The 14,785-nt window shown below is 41.2% G+C and overlaps 1 protein-coding gene across 50 annotated transcripts in view; it reads left to right on the forward strand.

Moving 5' to 3' along the window:
* SORBS1 (sorbin and SH3 domain containing 1) overlaps window positions 1–14,785 on the forward strand; it is a 223,782-nt gene that overhangs the window by 97,844 nt on the left and 111,153 nt on the right. For all 50 annotated transcript variants that reach the window (XM_076009908.1, XM_076009916.1, XM_076009912.1 and 47 more), the window contains one exon: window positions 11,808–11,862. In XM_076009908.1, coding sequence (XP_075866023.1) covers window positions 11,853–11,862 — 10 coding nt within the window. In that variant the 5' untranslated portion in view covers window positions 11,808–11,852. The remainder of the gene's footprint in view (window positions 1–11,807; window positions 11,863–14,785) is intronic.

A 14,785-nucleotide genomic window follows, 5' to 3' on the forward strand; every position in this document is an offset into this window, starting at 1 on the left:
ACCTAGTAAGTAGCAGAGCAATAACTCAAATCCAAGTTATACTTATTCTAGAGTTCCTTTACATCTTTTAAAAAAGATATGGGTCAGTAGGGGGGTGTTGGTGGGTGTCATTGGTTCCTAAAATCGGCTAGAAAATGTTGCATATGATTTCATTCAGTTTTCACTTCCCCTAATACTTCTGTAAAGAAGTTGATAGCATAAGAACTACAGGGCTTTTTTTAAGCACCCAGAAAAGGGTGCTGTTGTCAGCATGTGCCTAGGTATTTCCTAGGTAAGTCTTGAAGCTCTCATTCTCTCAGCTAGACGTTCCCGTGGCAGACGGCAGTCTATAGATATTCTTCCATGTTGTTCGTAGTAATTTATCAAGTTTTCAAGGGTATCAGTCTTCTCTCCCCTGTTAGAATATAAGGTCTTTCAGGGCAAGTCCTATTTCTTGTCTTGGTTGATAGATTTCATTATTTTATTACCACAGCTGGACTTAAAAAAAAGATCCCTTTAGGTGATCCACTTGTGTTTTTTAGGTCTGTATATTCCCTGAGCATCCTTTGTACAGGAGCATCTTGCTTCAGGCAGGGACTGTTTTGTTCCTCCCTGGGTGAGGCTATGGGGTGAAGTGCAAAGAGCCCAGGCTTGGAAGCCAGAGCCAGGATGTGTGTTCCAGCTTTCCTACTTGGTTCCACAAGACTCTTCAGTGAATCTTCTAACTTTTATTGAAGCTCAGTTTCTTCTTTTGCAAAATGAGTATAGCAATCTTATTAGGTGTTCTGAGGCATAGAAATGACATGATACATAAAGTGGCTGGTTCACAGTCAGCATTTAGGAAGTAAAGAGATGGTACGTCTCTGTGTTCTGTAGGATGGGCACAAGGCCCTGCACAGAATGCATGCATGATCAGTGTGTCCTGACAGTAATGGTTTGGTTCCTTGAGACCTGACCCTGAGAAGCGAAGCAACTCTGAAGTCTTTTGAACATGATGCCTTTATTAAGAGCATCCCTTCATTGCCTGACTTTGCATAGGCAGGTGGACCTGGAGACTAATTTCTTGGTTATTAGATCCTACTTGAGTTCGTAAAGCATGATATTTGGTCCAGGTAAGTATTGGTTATATCAACCTCAAGACCAGATATATAGTGATTATGTATTCATTAGTCTATTAAAACAACAACGAATAAAAAGGACGAGATTGGTCCTTATTTACCAGAATACTTTTATAACACAAGTATTTACAATGTTTCATATACACAGTCATCCCTTGGTATACACAGGGGATTGGTTTCAGGGCCTTGCATATACCCAAATCCACTCATACTCAAGTCCCACAGTGGGCCCTGTAGAATTTGAGTATATGAAAAGTTGGCCCTCCATATATCCCAGTTCTGCAGTATTATTAATTCCCTTTTATGAGTGAGTAAACCGAGGCTGACCAATGAAGGGACTCTGAATTTGCACAGCCCTGCCAAAGTTTGGATTCAAATCTAGTACTTCTGACCCTGGCTTTTGTTATTGTTGTTTTCTTGCAGCCACCAGACGCATATAGCAATGAAAGTCAGAAGTGTATACCAGATACCCACCAAGCCAGTGTCCTATGGCTATAACATAGACAAATTTTGTGTATGTGTTTATATGTGTGTGTATAAACATATATATATATCAACTTTTATATATTAATATATAAATGTATAATAGAGGCCAACCAATTTCTGCCTGGTATGAGAGACAATATAGATTTTTTTTTTTAAATACCTTTATTGAATATTTGCTGTGAGCTTGGTGTACTATATTGAATGTTTTAGTGGTTTTATCTTAGTTTGAAGAAAACTTACTTCAGAAATCTACACTGTATTCTCAAGTGCTTCGATGCAGGTTTTATACTTGATATATTAAAAAATTGCCTGAAATTCGGGTACAAGAAAATGAGGAGAATAGAGAAAAGTAGCTAGCATGATATAATTCACTGCGTGAGTAATGGGGGCTGAGGCCTAGCCCCCATGGCCTGAGTTCGGGGATTATTGATTCTGGGCCTGTATATATGTGTTCCACTTCAGTTATTAAACCAGTGCCACCGAGAAGAGAGGTTTTCTCAGAAAAGATAATGTTTTTAGTGTTTCATATTGACTTTTGGGTAGGTTAGTATACATTCAGTAAAATATCAAAACTTCTGAAGGAAAACAAGCAATTCCTGAATAAGCCAGTATTATGAATTGAGGTATTTAAGTTATGTATTTGCAAAAGACCCAAAGTCTTTTTACTGAATGGAGCCTCTGTTCCCTCATTCCTGAGCATGGTATGGGCCTGTACTGCAGATGTCTGTATAATATATGATGTGGTAAATGCGTAGCCTTAGGGATTCTGTGGTTTCAAAGTAAAGTTGAGAGGGAACTATGGATTGTCTGAGAGCGGACACCTCTCCTGCCATATCAAACCCACCCTTCTTTCCCATTTTCAAGCTCTAACAGACCCCTTTTCAGCTTTTTAAGATTTTTTTCTTTCAGCTACACACAGTACTTCTTAGTCTTGTTTACCTATATCATGGCCTCTGGCCCAACCTTGACTCTCCTGAGAATTCCGAAAGCTTTCATTCACACTGTCTTGACAGGTAGACATTGTATGGTGACTGCTTCAGAAGAAAGGCAGCATCTGTGTCCTGGGCTTGCCTTTATTATTTTGAGGTTATGTGTTTACTATTTAAACAGAGCTAAGATGTTTTGCTTTTATCTAATGAATTTGGGAGTCTGCCCTATTTTAAATTATCTAGATTGTCTAAGTGGAGGCTTCCAAATGTACTGGATGCCGCAATTAGACAGCTTTGTTTTGGTTCTGTAGACACAACCATATTTGGGAAACACAAAAGGGCTAGTTTTTGCATTTAGGACTTGTCTTGGTTAATAGCGCGTGTTTAAGAAACTTTGCGTGCCCAGAGTTATACATATAAAGAGCTTGAGAAGGAGCTCAGGGCTCTGGAATGCCATGAAGTCGGGTCAGAAGCAGGGAGTTGGCAGTGAGCAGGCCTGGGGAGCAGTGGGGGCGCTGTGTGTGGTGTCACCTGGCAGCCCCTGCTAACTATTTTAAGATGAAATGTTTTGCTGCAATTGTTTTAGGAAATCTGGCTGAACATTTGAGTCACTTTATTCCCCTCATTGTCCTCATAAGGAACTTCATGGGAGTAGTGTGACTTCATTAAACAAAAAGCAATCACTGGCGGTTGGTGTTGGAACTGCACATCTGGGGCATTGACTATTATTCCTGTGGAAGATTGCGTCACGTAGCGCTGCCACGTTCTAATAGATGCGACTGTCAGTAGTGTCTTTTAGATTGCGGCCTAGAGTTTTTTCTTGAAACTTCTGAACATTATACAGTTACATATCAAGTGCCAAGTAGGAGCTAAAAAGCAATTACTTTTCATTAAAAAAGAAACATAACCACATTATAAATAATTTGGAAAATAGAAAAGAAAGGAAATAGTTGCCTATAATTCCACACTGCTGCAGTCACTATTAGAATTTAGGCAAATTTCCTTTCAAATATATGCATATATTTTGTGTTTTATATAATTATAATAACAAATGTTACACAGACCTATACCCTGCTCTATTCACCTAATCTTAAGTCTTTTCTCCTGTTGTGTGGGGTCTACATCCCCATTATTCTCATAACTGTTCAATAGCCCAGCCAGTGGACGTGTGGTCAGGTAATAGGTACCCCTGTTTTTGAACCTCAGAGTGTCTCTAAGCTTCCACTATCATTAATAAAGCTGTGGTAAACATCTCTGTGTTTATAGCTTTATCATCATTCAAGTTTCTTTCTTTGGAGTAGATTGCTCCAAAGCACAAAAGGTATGAGGTACCTTGCTCAAAATATGTGGACTAACGTTATAGGTAGGAGAAATGCTTAGTTAGTATTTTAATTTTCTTTATTTTTTTGAGACAGAGTCTCACTCTGTTGCCGGGGCTGAGTGCCATGGCATCAGCGTAGCTCACAGCAACCTCAAACTCCTGGGCTCAAGGGATCCTCCTGCCTCAGCCTCCCGAATAGCTGGGACTACAGGCATGCGCCACCATGCCCGGCTAATTTTTTATATATATTTTAGTTGGCCAATTAATTTCTTTCTATTTTTAGTAGAGACAGGGTCTCCCTATTCCTCAGGCTGGTTTTGAACTCCTGACCTTGAGCAATCCACCTACCTCACCCTCCCAGAGTGCTAAGATTACAGGCGTGAGCCACCACGCCCGGCCTTTAATTTTTTTTTAACTAGTCAGGTTAAGTGAACATTTTATCATAGATTTGTTTATTGTTTGCATTTTTTCTTCTGGGAATTATTTCCTGATGCCTTAAAAATTTTTTTTCTTGGCAATTAGCATGATTACATTGTAAACTAAGGATATTAACCCTCTCTATTATGTTTGCTGCAAGCTATGCATTTTAATACATAGAGAATATAATATATGGTTATGAACCATCTCCTAAATTCTGTTTAAGGCTCAAATAATATTGCATTTATAGGACTTGAATGTGTTTGGGGGCTGCATTTTACTTTATTGCCAATTTTGTTGGCAGAAATCAACTTTGTTTATTTAAAAGGCTCTGCTCAAATATAAAAGGTAAAAAAAATGATTCCAGATTTATGGTAGTTATTGTTCCAGCTTTGAATCCACCTCTTCTCTGGCGAGGGGCAAGGATGAGAGTTTGATGATGTCAATGGGGGCTGGAGCCTGGGATTTCTGAATTTTGTGATCATAAATAGGTCTTATTAAAATGAACTCTTCAACTCCATGACTTTTAATAGTATTAAAAACAAAACTAGATGAAAATAAAGACCTTTAATTTTTCTTAGGCCAGTGCATCTGGTTGTTGAGATTGGCCCTAAATTTTGGGAGGTTAGGGAAAGGGCATTTGTGGGAAGCAACAACGAAATGAAAGGCTTGGATATGGGAAATCCTGTCAGGATTTAATAGGAATAACAAGTATGGTGCACATGGAATTTGGGGCTTGTGGAAGACACGAGGGAGATGAGACTAGAAAAGTAATGGGACGTGATCCTACATGTAGGATCTTAATGGCACGTTAAGGAATTTGGACTTGAATTTTTAGATCAGTATATCCAAAAGTATGACATTTGAGGTGGTTTCAGAAAGTATGTCATTAAACATTTGAAAATTTGAGTATTTATTCCTTGATTCTCTCTCTCATGCAGAATTTATTCCTTTTCTTTCCCGCCCTAGGCAGGCCAGATTGCTAGCAGAAGGGTTATCCCATCATATTCTATTTAAATGGCACACATGTGTTATCCTATAACCCTGATGGCCTGATGATGGCCAACCTTGCTGATGGCCTCAAAGACAGCAATCTTGTCTGATCATGTTGTCTCCCCTGGGCAAAGCACTGCCAAGGTGCAGAGCAGGTGCTGTAGAAATGCTATTTGAATTGTATCATCAGGTCTGTGTTTTAAATATATTCTTTCCCGGCAGCTTCACTGCCTCTTTGCCCTGTCTTGTCCAGCCAACCCCTCTGAGGTCTCCCCATTGAAATCTGACCCAGGTTGAAGTGAAAGGTGGGGAGTGAGTGGGTGGGTGCCTGCACAGTGGCCTGAGGGGGCTTATGGAACCTCCTTTTTACACAGTTGGAAAACCATGAAAATGGGCAAGGTGGCCTACATGGGTCCTTCTGGTTCTAATATTCCAGAAGAAACCCTTAGGAAAGTGAGTATATAGTTAGGAAGGAATAAGACCCAGCTCATGACCCTGTGAGACTTAAACTCCTAGAAGAACAGCAGCAGCCCTGTTCTAGAAGGAGGATCCTTGTGCCCCAATGTAAACCAGTTCACAGTGACACTTAGGAAGCAGTCCCAGAAAGTGTTTGTGAGGCCAACTGTCTTAAATGCAGTGGAAAGATTAGTGAGGCCCTGAGCAGGACAGAAACCGTTGTACTTGGCCATGGATGTGCACTGGAAGCCTTTCTGAAGGCCATTTCAGATAATTGGTTAGAACGGAAACCGAGTTGGAGGGACTCCAGGAGGAAATGAGAGGATGTGGAGGATGGCCTCTCTGGTGTGTTTTCCTAGTGCTCCCTCTCCAGAAACATTGGTCTTTTCACAGAAACCTTGTGCCTGTTGTGCTCTGAGCCCCAGCCATATCATGGGATTCCAGACCGAAGTTAATGTCAGGGTCAAGTTTATCCTCGTTCCTTCCCCTTGAAAGGAAGTATCGGCAACTCAGTGTTTATCCTTTCTGGCTTTCTGAAGAGGCTCTGCACCCTCTCCAGTAATGCAGAGAGTGCATTTGAGGAGCAATGACGTTAATAGAGATTGAGAAGAAAAGGAACTATTGAAAATTGGAGAAACGTGGCTCTGCTGGTGGATCAGCAAAGTACAAAGAAATAAGGCCAACCATTTATTCTGGGCTGCCTCTGTTCTTTTCAAGCCATTGGAAGTAGCTGCAAATATATAAAATCAAGTCCCAGGTTGGATTTTAAAGCTCAAGTATAACCAGCATTTTGTCCAAGTGTTGAGCTAACTTCCTTTTAAGCAGCAACAATGGCGTTAAGGAGGGTCTTGGTTATCTTGAAGGTGAGACTCCAAAGTTAGGTTCTGAAAGTTAAATCGAGGCAAGGGCAAAGTCCATGACTGAGCACCCACTGCATGCTCAGTGCTAATGATGACACAGCCTGTCCTTTCCAGCAGTTTATAAGCTGGTATTGAGGACAGGGGAGCTATGGAGGCAAAACCCCACAGTGCATAGGAGAAGCTAGAGCTTGCTGTGTGGGAGGTTTAGCCAAAGGCTCATTCTCTTCCAAGAACCTTTGCTGGACCTTGAATTCATTTTTATAGACAAATTCAACTTCTCACTAGTCATGGATCCCCAAACTATCCATATAAGGACCTTCTTTCCTCTCTTAATAAAACAACCCATATTTAGTTATTTGATCCTATTTCAGCTGGGAGCATGAGTGTAACTTTGCTTTTTAGTAATTATTCACTCTGTGTCATCAAAATTTATCTTAGCATTATAGGGTCGTGGAATTAGGGAGGGACCGTGCAGAACCATTAATTACCAGAAGGCATTCTTAACAACTCTGCTCCTTCACATCTTGTTCTTCTGGTGGAATGTCTGTGTTGATGCTGTGGTGTGTTGACCAAGTACGGTAGGTCCCAACAGCCAAAGGTGAGGAATGGCAGCTTGACCCACACTGGCCCAACCAAGCTGTGACACTGTATTGGTTCCTATAACCCACTAAGGGAATTAACTGCCCACTTGCAGTTGTCTGAAATTGCCACTAGACAGCACTGTCCATCTTTTTGGCTTTTACTCAGAGGTGCCTGGCTCCTTTGGAGGGACTCGTGGGAGACATTCCAAAGACATGCAATCATGTACTCAACCAAATCAAGCTCTTTATAGCTTAGTTTTAAAATAAATTTTAAGTGTCAGAGGCTTTTATGCAAAATAAACTCTCAAGTTCTACATCTGATTGTCATAGCCTATAAACAGCAGGGACTAGATTATGATTTTTCAAAGTTTTCAGTGTTTTTCTGGTCAGGCTCAGTTTGTGTAGTGTCCTGGATGTATCCTTGCTGCCCGGTCTCTGAGCTCTTCAGGTTATAGAGAAAAAATTATTGCTGAGCCGCTTGGGTTTTAGATCTGGCCGGCTTCACCTCCGGAGAGAGGAATGAGTATTCTCCTCTTTGGCTGAAACCTTTGGGACTCCTCCCTCCCATCCTCTACTGGCCAGGGTTCTTGGTATGCAAATAACCAGAAAGCACCTCTGGTGAGTTCAAACCAAAAAGGGATTTACTGGCAAGATCTTGGGTAGTTCATGGAGTTTATGGAAGACTGGAGAACTATACTCAGAACTGGGGCAGGAATTCCAGGAGGCTGAGTTGGCTGGAATCAGAGCCAGAATCAGGCCCTGGAATAGTCTGGATACGATGTTGCTGCTGTTGCCATCACTGATGAGGACTGGACACTGCTGTCCTTGCTGAAGTTTTAATTTTATTTTCAACTGCCCCCTGCTTCTTTGCATCACCTGCTACAGATTCAAACAATCACTAAGTGAGAGCACATACTAGAACCTACTATCCAAAAAGTCCTGTATGCAGAGCTGGTACTCACCTATACATTGTCATCATCACCTGCTGTTGTCAGACTAGTTCTTAAAATATTGAAATAGTTTCTCACCACCCTGGATCCATTCTCTTTCCACTTTCTCTCTGTCTGGCCACTAAATGGTTAATACCAGGTACAGGGAGGGGCCTCCCAGAGTGTGCCACAACTGGCATCCACTCTGGTTAGTGGTCATTTGTGGCAAAATGATGATTAAATATTTTAAGCATTATCCCTAACCATGTCTACTTAGGTTAGTTTGTAAGTAAGAGTGCGGCTGGCACTGCAAATTAGTAGCTTCTATATTAAAAAATATAAAATGTGCAAAGGGCTACCTACATATGAGAGTGATTACTCATCATGTGTGAATTGAATTGATCATCCTTTGTTTAGTTCATAAGACATCTCCATTCATTTTTTCTCCCCAGCCTAAGAATGCTATGTGCTATGTGCTTATTTTAACATTAAGATGAATTAAACTAACCTATATAGGGGGAATTAGTAAATGGATTATGGAATGTTATTATAATGAAACATTATACACTTGTTAAAATGATGGATATGCTAACTGTGTAGAAACACAGAAGAATATTCATGAAATACTTAAAAATTAGAACATAGAGCTACCCAGATATATTTGCAACTGTGTGCATGCTGTTTATGCATTTAGTTTAGAAAGGATTGTAAAGGAATAAAAATAGTTTCTGTTAAGATAACTTCACAGTTAAATTTAGACGCTTTCTTTAATCATGCTTTAAAAATTGCATAAATAAAGCCTCAACATAATAAAATTGATTGTAAAAATTATTTATAAAATGAAAACATTTGGATGATATCACAACAGTGCTTTTGGTCCTGGGAGGCAAACTGAGGTATCAAAAAACTAGGATTGGAAAAACACAAGGGCATATATTAATAGATAACAGCAGGTTGCATGTTCCGTGACTAAAAGAACAAATGTCTCAACAGCTTAGAGAACAATCTGGGGGGGGCTATTGAAGGTCATGGGTAGTCTCAGGTGTACATGACAGTGACGAAGTCAAAGTTACTGCTGATTTGGGCTGCAGAGGAGGACTTAGAATGATTTTCTTTTTGCCTCTAGCATTCTACTCTGTCAGTTCCAAGGACAGTAAGCAAAACAACCATTCAGAAAGGAAACCAGCATCCAACTTAAGCTTCTTAAAAAAGGAAACTAAAGCATGTCTCCTTATGCAGACCCTTGTACTGTATCTTGACATCCCTATACAGAGTTCGTGAACCAGGAATTTTCATTTCATTGCTCCTCATGTTTTAACGTGCAAATGAAGTATCTGGGATCTTGTTAAAATGCGGATTCTGATTCAGTAGATGTAGGGTGGAGTCTGAGTTTCTGCATTTTTAATAAGCAGCCAGCTAATGCCAGTGCTTCTGGTCTGTGGACCATACTTTAAATATCAAGGTTCTACATATCCTGAGGACTTGTTTTTTGGATTGTGTGATTTTCAGATGTATTCAGTAAGACCTTGCTATTCAAAGTATATGCTTTGTTCCTCATGTCATTAGAAGGAAAAAAGAAAAAAAAAAAAGTATATGCTTTGAAAACTATGAAACATTGCCGAGAGAAATTAAAGAAGGCCCAGATAAAGGGAGAGATAGGCCATATTCGTGAATTGGAAGACTCAGTATTATTAAACTGTTTTCCCCAGATCTATAAATTCAATAGCATGATCCTAATCAGAATTCCAGCACACTTTTTTTTTTTTTGGTAGAAATTGATAAGATGATCTTAAACTTTACATGAAAATGCAGAGGACCTAAAATAGCAAAAACAATTTTGAAAAAGAATCAAATTAGAAGACACACCACCTAATTTCAAGACTATATAAAGCTATAGTAATCAAGACAGTTATTAGGTAAAGACAGCTCAACAGAACAGAGTCCAGAAATTTATTATCTTTTTTTTTTTTGAGACAGAATCTCACTCTGTTGCCCCAGCTAGAGTGCCATGGTGCCAGCCTAGCTAACAGCAACCTCAAACTCCTGGGCTCAAGCGATCCTTCTGCCTCAACCTCCCAAGTAGCTGGGACTACAGGCATGCACCACCATGCCCGCTTAATTTTTTCTATATATTTTTATTTGGCCAATTAATTTCTTTCTGTTTATTTTTTTTAGTAGAGACCGGGTCTCGCTCTTGCTCAGGCTGGCCTCAAACTCCTGACCTTGAGCAATCCGCCCACCTCAGCCTTCCAGAGTGTTAGGATTACAGGCGTGAGCCACCACGCCCGCCCTTAGTCTAGAAATTGACCACACATACATAGCCAGTTATTTTTCAAAAGTGTTATTCTGAATGAGAGAAGCCCAGCACAAAGATTACATATACTATGATACCAGTTATACAAAATACAAGAAAAGGTAAAACTATAGTGACAGAAAGCAGATCAGTGGTTAACAGGATCTTGGAATTGTACATGAATATAGAGAGGTACAAGAGAACTTTTTTTGCGAGCATGAGGGAACTTTTTGGGGTGATGGAAATGCTGTATATTGTAATTGTGTTATAGGACATATATATTTGTCAAAAATCATCAAATTGTACAGTTAAAGTGGATACATTTGGTTGTGCAAATTATAACTCAAAAAAGATTATCTGGCTATATATTAGGGCATTGCCAGTATAATTTAAGCTTTCTTTGATTTGAGATGCTTACTAAATCAAGGGGTTATCCATTTGAACACCAGTGATTGGTTCTCACTGCAGGGAAGAGAGTGGGGTGCTTGGAGCTTGGGCCTGGGAGTCAGGTAGCTGTCTGGGTTCCAGTATCAACTCCTCCACCAAGGCAGCCAAGCTGCTTCACCTCTCTGTGCCTCGGTTTCCTCATGTGTGCAAACTAACATGATGTTAGTGCTTACCTCAGGGTTGTTGAGAGGATCAAATGCACTAATATCAACATATTTAAAGCACTTAGAACATTGCCTTGTGCATAGTAAGCTATTACATATGTAAGCATTCCCTATTATTATTGACTTTTGATAATCTGGTTTATGTTATAATTTTATTTTATCTTTTTCCTAAAATGTGTGTTTTTTTTTTTTTTTGAGACATAGTCTCGCTTTGTTGCCCAAGCTAGAGTGAGTGCCGTGGCATCAGCCTAGCTCACAGCAACCTCAATCTCCTGGGCTCAAGCAATCCTCCTGCCTCAGCCTCCCGAGTAGCTGGGATTACAGGCATGTGCCACCATGCCCAGCTAATTTTTTGTATATATATTAGTTGGCCAATTAATTTCTTTCTATTTATAGTAGAGACTGTGTCTCGCTCTTGCTCAGGCTGGTTTCGAACTCCTGACCTCGAGCAATCCGCCCGCCTCGGCCTCCCAGAGTGCTAGGATTACAGGCGTGAGCCACCGCACCCAGCCCCCCTAAAATGTGTTTTTTCCCTTTCCTTTGCCGCTTCTTTGAACCATGGGCACTCTTGTAACTTGAAGTTTTTAATGTTAAATAGAATGTTAGAGCTGGAAGAGATACTGGATAACATCTAAACCAAGTATGGGTGACAAAACTGAGACCAAGGAGGTTGAGTGATGTGCCCAAGGTCATGATAGTACATGGCCAAGCAACTACTGGTTCAGCTCTGTTTCATCAAGGGTTATGGTGTTTGCATTTTTAATACTAAGCATACGGATTTATCTTAGACCTGCCATTCATTGATTCCATTGTGTGGTCTTTGTTTTTCTGCAGAGCAGTTCAGAGCCCCAGTTTCAGAAGACTTGTCCTGCTGCCACCATGAGCTCTGGTAAGTGATTTCAAACCCTGCCCTTCTCTTGTCAAATCTACAGAATTGGGCAGTTTACCCAGATTTTCTATGTATGCTGAAGGCCCCAGAGGTATTTTATTTTTTATTTTTTGAAACCTGGGTGGGGGCCATATCTTTGTCATAAATCATCTTCATCACCATCGTCACCTTCATTGTTAATGATTTTTTGAGTGCCTACTATTTGTGCTATACACTTTACATGCACCACGTCCTAATCTTTTTAATAGCCCCTTTTCCCTTTGTTGAGATATATACAATACACTGCAGATATGTTAAGTATACAATTTGATAAATTTTGACACATGTGTATACCTTAGTGGCATTTCTTAATCCAAGTGACTGCAGCAGAAGTAAATAGATTGACTATAATTGCCCCAGGGAGTGAGCTCGTTCAATCTTCCCTCATCTGGGCTGGTAGAGCAGTTTGCTCACTCTTTTGCTTTGCATTTGGTAGTAAAAAGCAAACCCTAAACAAATACCTAGTTTTGAGTCTTTTTAGGTTTGAACTGGGATAGAAAACACAGGCTAGGGAAAGACAGAGATGGGAACAGATCCTGCTCATGTGCAGCCCAGAGAGCTGTCAGCTGTCCAGCCCAGAACTGGAGACAGAGAAGTTTCCATCTGGAGATTAAGGCCCGCCTTGGCTACTGAGCATGCCCTGGAGCCTCCCAGATCCCTGCAGGTGGGGCAGGCTGGGGTGGGGATCACCATTTGGATATCTCATTTAGGAGTCTCCTAATCCTGCACTATCTCATGACCTCTGTGGATTGAAAACAAGCCTTTTCCATTTATTTGCATATAGTGCCCTTTTAGTCAAGTCCTAGGAAGGACAGTTTGTGATTAGGACCTAGAAGGATTCCAAGGTGGAACAGCTTAGGGCCGCAACCTGGCCTCATCATGTATTGACTGTGGCCTTGAACCTGTGATAGATCCTTCTCTGCATTGTCTTCTGCAAAATGGGCATAGTAAAAGTACCAGTTCCTTGGGACATTGTGAGGATTAAGTGAGGCAGTGCTTGTATAGTGCTGAGCACTGTGTCTAAGGCATGGACACAGTGGAGCAAGGGCTCCATCGTGGGTTCTTACTGGTATCAGCCCAGATTTCTCCTTACAAGGAGAGGGGCTTGGCCTGTTCCTGATTCCATGAGCACTTTTGCTATATGTGAAGAGGCTTCTTCGCATACATCTTCTTTCCCCCTCCAAGTGGACCTGAGTGCTGCCAGTAGCTCCCACTTTGTAATCATGTTTTGTTGTCTGTTTGGATTTTTACTTTCCTTGTCCTTTAAAACAGTCCATGGCTTTTTAAAATAACTTTTGCTCTGCAGCTTGAAGTTTTCTGTTCTTCCAGTGTTGGAATTAGTCTAAACTGGCGTTGCTACTCTTGGCATTAATAAAGGCCAGAGAGGGAGGAAAGGAAGGGCCAAGAAGGAGGGTGAGGGAGTGGAAATGCCCTGGGGACTTCTCCCCGGGATCTCTCCTGCAGGTGGGGTGCTGGGAGGAGGCATCGTCTAGGAATAATCCAAAAACTCTTTGACCTGATAATCCCACTCTTAGGAATTTCTATCTTAATTTGAAAGAAGGAAATAAAAAACATCACCAACATGAAGGTGGGGAATAAGTAAGTACATCATGTGTATTTACTTGATGGAATATTATGCCACTATTAAAAATGATCATTAGGGAGAAAGTAGCTACATGGAAAATATTTGTTTTAACCTTTAGTGGAAAGAGCAGTGTGAAAACAATGTGTTCTTTTTATTCCAAATTTGGGCTGGGCTCCCAGTCACCAATGCAAGTGATTTACCTACATGATCTTGTTTCATTCTCCTGGCAAACCCCCAGTGGTGGGCATGGTTTAACCCCCTCCCATTATATAGAAGGGGAAACCGAGGTGCTGAGGGGTTAGTAATTTGGGATCACCCAGCTAGTGTACAGTGTTGCTGAGTCAAATTTGGCTATTGGACACCAATACATTGTGCTGCAGAGGTTTGAATTTGAGGTGATAGAGTTATTGATTTTTAAACACTTAAAAAATTTCTTCAAGTTTGGTTAATATTTAATTAAAAGAAAAATAGAAAAGCAAGGGAAGAACATGGGGCTGGGCTGAGGGTAGCTCCCAGGCTGCCCCAGTTCTAGCTTGGGAGTCCTGAGGCATGGCCTGCAGTCCTGGGAGGAGCTAGAGCAGGTGCACAGGGAGGGGATAGTTCAAGAAATAAAAATGAGTGGTGGAATGTGTGCTATTTCTTTAATTTAGATTTCTGGCCTTCTTGCCAACAGCCTCCTTCCACCCCTCCCAGAAATGAGAGTTTGAGGGAGACATTGACAGCTAGGAGAATTAGCCTTCATCTGTAGGTAGATGTGGGGCAGTTAGCAGGACACACAGACTATGGGGCCAGCACTGGGAAAGTTCAGGACACGCTAGGAAAGGGAGTGGCCTTGGGCAGCATCCGGGCTGGCCTGTCAGTGTAGGGGGTGACTACCTCTCTAGGAGGCTGATTGTTCAGGGCCTAGGTAGGGTGACTTCATCTCAACCTAATGAGCGACTGGGGTTTGGGACTGGGTTTTAGTGCCAGCATCTGAGGAAGCAGGGTATATATAAATCAGGAAACCAAAATGATCATCCCACTGGGGAGGAAGAAGATGAGCTGTGAGATGGCGCAGACCAGAGTTCAAATCCTAGCCAAGTGATCCTGGGTGGGTCTGGCATCCTCTCTGAGCCTCAGTTTTCTTATCTATACATTAGACAGGGGTCCTCACACTTTTTAAACAGGGGGCCAGTTCACTGTCCCTCAGACCGTTGGAGGGCCGGACTGTAGTTTAAAAAAAACTATGAACAAATTCCTATGCACACTGCACATATCTTATAAGTAAAAAAACAAATGGGCAAAAACACCCACATGTGG

The sequence above is a fragment of the Microcebus murinus genome, chromosome 14 (assembly GCF_040939455.1).
Source record: "Microcebus murinus isolate Inina chromosome 14, M.murinus_Inina_mat1.0, whole genome shotgun sequence".
Taxonomy (NCBI): Eukaryota; Metazoa; Chordata; class Mammalia; order Primates; family Cheirogaleidae; genus Microcebus; species Microcebus murinus.